The sequence below is a fragment of the Macadamia integrifolia genome, chromosome 5 (assembly GCF_013358625.1).
Source record: "Macadamia integrifolia cultivar HAES 741 chromosome 5, SCU_Mint_v3, whole genome shotgun sequence".
NCBI lineage: Eukaryota > Viridiplantae > Streptophyta > Magnoliopsida > Proteales > Proteaceae > Macadamia > Macadamia integrifolia.
The window spans coordinates 24,477,948-24,484,108 of NC_056561.1; the positions used below are offsets into that span (position 1 = coordinate 24,477,948).

General features: G+C 41.8%; 1 protein-coding gene across 1 annotated transcript in view; it reads right to left on the minus strand.

The window, feature by feature from the left end:
* The window catches only part of LOC122079098 (formin-like protein 20), an 85,603-nt gene that overhangs the window by 67,069 nt on the left and 12,373 nt on the right, over window positions 1-6,161 (minus strand). The window contains exons 2-6 of the mRNA XM_042645350.1: window positions 5,156-5,856; window positions 4,857-5,078; window positions 2,220-4,777; window positions 1,798-1,930; window positions 1,089-1,160 (exon numbers count right to left, since the gene is read on the minus strand). Coding sequence (XP_042501284.1) covers window positions 1,089-1,160; window positions 1,798-1,930; window positions 2,220-4,777; window positions 4,857-5,078; window positions 5,156-5,856 — 3,686 coding nt within the window. The remainder of the gene's footprint in view (window positions 1-1,088; window positions 1,161-1,797; window positions 1,931-2,219; window positions 4,778-4,856; window positions 5,079-5,155; window positions 5,857-6,161) is intronic.

Consider the following 6,161-nt stretch of genomic DNA (forward strand, 5'->3'; position numbering starts at 1 on the left):
CTTTTTGTTTGGTTTTTCTCCCTTTTGATTGGCTCTCTATAAGCCTCTCGCCCCTCCCTTTTCTTTCTCCCCCCTTGTATATTCTTCGCCTTTAATATATTTATTCATCCAAAAATAGAATAAGGATGAGTTATCTCACCTAATATACTTTATTTGTATTATTTCTCATCTATAAATAAAGTGAGCCTGTATTAGTCATTGGCCGCCAAATCATTCTCTCAGTTCTTCTTCTCAACTTTTACCCAAGGACCCTCAATCCTAATCCCATGGATTAATTCAAATTTTTCTATACACTCTTATAGGTATAAGTATATGCAATCCGGGATTCTGGATAACATGAAATAACCAAAAAATCTGAATGATCTCTGTGCACCACCAAAATCGGTCTGAATTTTCAGGTACTCAATAAAATGTAAGTACATTAAAAATTGAACATCCTAGGGGCCCAAAAGGTAATCTAATAGATGTTAAAAACCAATTTATGGCTTATGTTCAGCTTCCAATCCATTAAAACCAAAATAAAAGAAAATGGAAGATAAAAAGGGCCCTGCTCCTCAGAGCAGATCAATGGTAATTTAAATTCCCATCATGTAAAACTACATACTTTATTTGGAACTGGAAGCAATTTTTTTCAGTAGGCTTAGGAATGTTATTCAAGGTTCTACTTAAGCTCAAGAATGTACTACTAATTTCTAAAAATTAAAAAATAATAACAATTTCATTATAGACACTTGTTTTGTAACATGACAAATTATAATATTTGAAATATATTAAGCTTTAGTATTAACTAGATGCAATGACAAACTATAATCTATTCAAAATACATGTAATTTTTAGTACTAAACTAGATATAAAACTTAATTAGCTTCTGAAACTTTAGGCATTGGCTGATGTAAGATCATAAGTTCTGATACCGAAACTATAAATATTAATTCTGAATGAGGTATTTGAAAAGCACTTCTCATGTTTCCAATGGTTCCTTAAGAATTTCTGATGGTCTTCATGATACAAACATTTTTTGTATCACATCACTCAAGAAATAGAAACAAATAGTGCAAAAGTGAACTCGAGAGCAAAAGCTAGCTTACCATCATATCGGGAAGTGGCATCTTAACTTTTGTGAGCATAATTTCAACATTATATGCCCTCCTTAAATCAATCTACAAAAAACAGTATGAATACACAATATTGAATTATTAAAAAGTATAAATTGAGGAAAAAAAGAATGCAACATATTTGATGATTTTTCTATTGATTACAGTGTACTAAAAAAACAATATAGACCATATTCAACCAAAAAATACAATACATACCAAGAAGCATTAAAAAATTCTATAGCAATTTTGAGTCTCAACAATCTAAACACATCATGTGGAAGCAGATTCTGATGCCACAAATTTTTTGTAAGAAGGAAAGACGGAGATATCTCAAACTGTAATTTTTTGTCATTAAAGTGCCAATCATAAATAAAAATAGTAGTGCAGAGATACTACTGGAGTATTATGTGTATTGTGACAGATGCATCCCACTAAAATCAAAGGAAAATTTTATAGAACAGCAATATTGTGAGAAGCAGTATTTATTTTTCACTGAGAGAAGCAAAATGTTGGGTGACAAAACAAGACACAAGAAAAATGTAGTGAAAAAAGAATATTGAGAGCAACAAAGAGATGAATCAAAAGAAAATAAGTTACTATTAGGAACATAGAGGGGAAAAAAAACTTCAGTGCCTGATGAAAACATGGTTGTTTAGAGCACTGAAACTAGGAAGTAAGATTATTTATTTTCGTAACTTACTAGGTTCACTTTATCAATTTTTGACCCAGATGACTTGTGCTGTCCTCCAGATTTACCTCTTGAACTATCATATGGCTTTGGAACAGCAGCAGAGAAGAGCCTCTCAAGCTCTGAAACGTCAAATTCTGGTGCACTAGCATAGAAGAAGTGAACACCGAAAATGAGATATGTAACTGCAATCAAATAACCATAAAACATAACTCAAAAACAATAATTTTTAAGGAAGATATGGTGGGGACTGAAAAATGAAACTGCATTCCAACCCATACAAGCCTTGATACATTTAAGAATGTAGGATCCCAGAAACAGAGTAACTTTGTGCAGGAGGATCAAAGGGAAAACAACCATAGCAAAGAAACAAAATCCCCAATGAACACCATAACAAAATCAGAAAATAATATCAGTAGAGAAAGTAGCAATACATTGGTGGTTGTTCATGTCTCTGTAGTTCTGCCCACAAGCTTCCTTGCACTGCCCGTGTTACCTTCACCCAGTGCAGTGGCTTTAATGAAGACCTTCGAGGTGAAGCAGCAGACTGATTTGCACCACCAGGATGTACAAGACCGCGTCCCTTTCCTGATGTTAAGCTTTTTGTATCAGCTGGAGCCAGCGGAGCTCCACCTTTAGCTCCAACTGGTGGAGGTGGAGGAGGTGCACCACTTGGAGGCCTAGGCGGAAGAGGGGCACGAGAAGCTCCACTAGTAGGAGGAGGTGGCGCCAGTGGAGCACCTCCTCTCTTTGGAGGCAGAGGCGGTTGTGGACCATGCATAGAGGAAGGTGGTGGAGGTGGAGTCCCATGCATAGGAGGAGGTGGTGGTGGTGGTGGAGCTCCTCCAAGAGATGGAGATCCATTTAATGGAGGAGGCGGTGGTGCAGGTGGAGCCCCACATAAGGGTGGAGGTGGTGGCGGAGGTGGACCACCCCGAAAGGGAGGAAGAGGTGGCGGTGGTGGGAGCGGAGCTCCACCAAGAGGTGGAGGGGAAGGTGGAGTTCCCTGTAATAAAGGATGCGGTGGTGGAGGTGGAGCCCCATGTAAGGGTGGAGGTGGTGGCGGAGGTGGAACACCACAAATGGGAGGAAGAGGTGGCGGTGGTGGGAGCGGAGCTCCACCAGAAGGCGGAGTTCCATGTAATAGAGGAGGAGGTGGCGGAGGTGGAGCCTCACATAAGGGTGGCAGTGGTGGAGTAGGTGGAACACCCCAAAAGGGAGGAAGAGGTGGTGGTGGTGGGAGCAGAACTCCACCAGGAGGTAGAGGGGAAGGAGGTAGAGGTGGAGCCCCATGTAAGGGAGGAGGTGGTGGCAAAGGTGGACCACCATGAAAGGGAGCAGGTGGTGATGGGGGCAGAGCTCGACTTGTAGGAGGTAGAGCTCCATTCATGGGGGGTGGCCGCGAAGGTGGAACTCCATACTTAATAGGGGGTGGTGGAGGAGGTGGAGCTGGAGGCAAAGCTCCCCACGTTGGAGGTGGTGGTGGAGGAATGAGAGCTCCACGTGTTGGAGGTGATGGTGGCGGAGGGGGCAGAGGTGTTGGGACTTCTGAAGTGCTATTTGAAGAAACTCCAGCCTTCTGAGGTGGCGTAGTTGGTGGAGCAGGAGTAACTAACACATCAAGAGTTTTCCTAGGTGGAGGGGGAGGTGAAGGGGAGACCATTCCACCAAAATGTGGGAGCGGTGGAGGAGGGACAATTGATCCAACTGTATTTTTCATGGGAGGAGGAGGTGGTACTGGTCCTTGAAGAGTCGCCCAAATGCTTGTAAATGGAGGGGGAGGGGGAGGGGGAGGGGGAGGAGGATGTGGAGGTGGAGGTGGAGGTGGAGGTGGTGTTGTTCTTTCAAGTATAGGGGGAGAGGCAGGTGATCCTAGAGAAAAAGGACACAAACTGCTAAAGGAAGGAAGTGGTGGGGATGGGACAGAAGTACCTGCCCAAAAAGGAGGTGAAGGTGGAGGTGATGGAAGTGATGATGGACTGGGAGCTGGTGTATCCTCCACGTATTTTGAAGATGCTATACAAACAATTTTATGTTCTACATTTGGTTCAGGTAAATGGTCGGATAGAACCACATATTCAGGATCGGCAGCAACAGATTGATGAGACTTTGGAGACTCACTTGTACCACAATCATTTGAAATTGCAGTAATGGAAATTGGCTGCTGCTTAGATGTGGGCGGAATCAATTTCTCAGGTATTGGACTACAAAAATCTGTATCCAAACTTTGCTGCAGAACCTTTAAATCTTTCTTCTTCTGAGCATCAATATTCTCTGCATTCACTTTACAGCCCATCTCAACCAGTTTCTGGTGCATGTTAGAAGTCACCTCCTTGTGTTTCAATTCACGGCACACATCAGTAAGTGATGATTTTGTTTCTAATCTTCCATGAGTATCTGCATGTATTTCCAACTTGTGATTTTCATCATCAAAAGTGCTCTCTTGAGTTTTGCGTAAATCAGAATCATCCTGTATGAACGCTTTCTGATTTCCTTCACCCATTTCATTAACTTCAAGGAGATCAATACCCTCACCCCTCCCCTGTTTGGAACTCATGCTAGAAGTCACTTCTATTTTTTCCAACTCATGGTGCACGTCAATGGTCAGTGATATGGATTCTAACTTTCTGCTTCCATCAGCATTTGTTGCCAATTTTTTGTTTCCATCATCAAAAGTGCTGTTTTCATTTGAATGTAAATCAGAGTCTTGCTTTCTGTCCTGTTTCCGATTCCTTTCATTGATTGCACTCACTTTAACCGTTTGGAGATCATCCTCCTTCCTCTCGGGTTTAGAACTTACATCATAGAACATGCTTTCTGAAACTTCTTGCACATCAGGATCCCCTTTTCCACTCTGGCCATCTACATTGCTGAAGATCTCCTCTGCCTCATGAAACTCCTCTGTTGAAGCCCATTCAGTCTCATCTCCATCTTCAGTTGCCACTTCTGAGGAGATATTAGATCCAACAGCATCAGAGTCCGAAAATGATACCTGGTCCAGATAAAGGTGTCAATAAACCTCATATAACATCAGAAAAATACAAAACTGTGGAAGAAGAAAAATCACCTACCTCTAATTTAAAGTCCATAGGAAACTGGTCCTTGGAATCCCACAAAACATCAACCTCATCACGGTTGAGTATCAACATATTTGAGCTGATAAATGCTGTGTTAAACATAACTCGGAACATCATTTCCTCACGCACCAGATCTTCATTCAAATGGAGGCACTCAAGAACCACATCACCTTGAACATGGCAATGAATGTCTATTTTCACAACTGCACACTCTGCCTGCATTTACAGATCAGATTTCTTAAGAACCAACAAGATTCATCTTTTAGGTTTCAGGTGTGGGAACTCAGCATTACCTGCTGATAGTGATGAACATTTTTCTGTATCTTTACAGTTGAAAAAAGAATTTTCGAACTTCTATTCATGACAGTTGAAGGGTCCTGACCATAAACACGAACAACTGGCCTGCAACCCCTTTCTCCATCAAACATGGGAAGGACTCTGAGAATAAGATATTCTAAATTCAAAGGTGTATCCACTGGTGGCCAATTAGAGCCCAGATTCCTTCTGGAGATGTACTGGAGATATCTCAATTGTGAAGATTGAGGGTTTAAAGGAGACAGGAGATGAAGGAGCTCCCTAGGAGCTTGCCTGTAAATCATTTCCAGAGTCTTCTGCTCCCCAGTATACTGTTTCCTATATAGCAGAAGACCTGCAAGCATGAAAGCAAGAACAGGCCATCCTCTCTCACAATGCATCAGCAGCACATTCTGTTGGCCTTCCAATGACAACCAGCTCTCGCTTAACTGCAAGAAGTGATAGATCATCTCCAATGGTAACAAAGGGCACCCCTCATATTGCCTAGGGTAGTCCATGACAGTCATGTCATACTGTGATAATATATCTGATATTTGACTTCTCCTTTCTCTCTCTCTAAAATTGAATACCATGAAAGAGGCATCAGGATAGTGGTCCTGTAGCTGTGCCATAATCCCACCCAAGTAAACCCTGTACTCATCCTCTTCCAAACCATCCGTGGAGAAGCAACAGTCAAATACTGCACCACACACATATCCAACAATCAGAATTTCATAAATGCTAAACCACAAAGGGTTTCCCAGATCCATAACAATAAGTATTGAAAATCTAAATTATGTCATGTAATCATTAAAAGGAGATGGTGGACCTTGGTGCGACGGTTAAGGTTGCTCCATTGTGACCAAGTAATCAATCATAGGTTTGAGTCAGGAAACAGCCTCTCTGTGAAGCGGGGGGTAAGGCTGTGTACATTAAGACCCTCCCCAAATCTTGCAATGACGGGAGCCTCATGATCTGGATACCCCCCCCCCTTTTTTTTTTTTT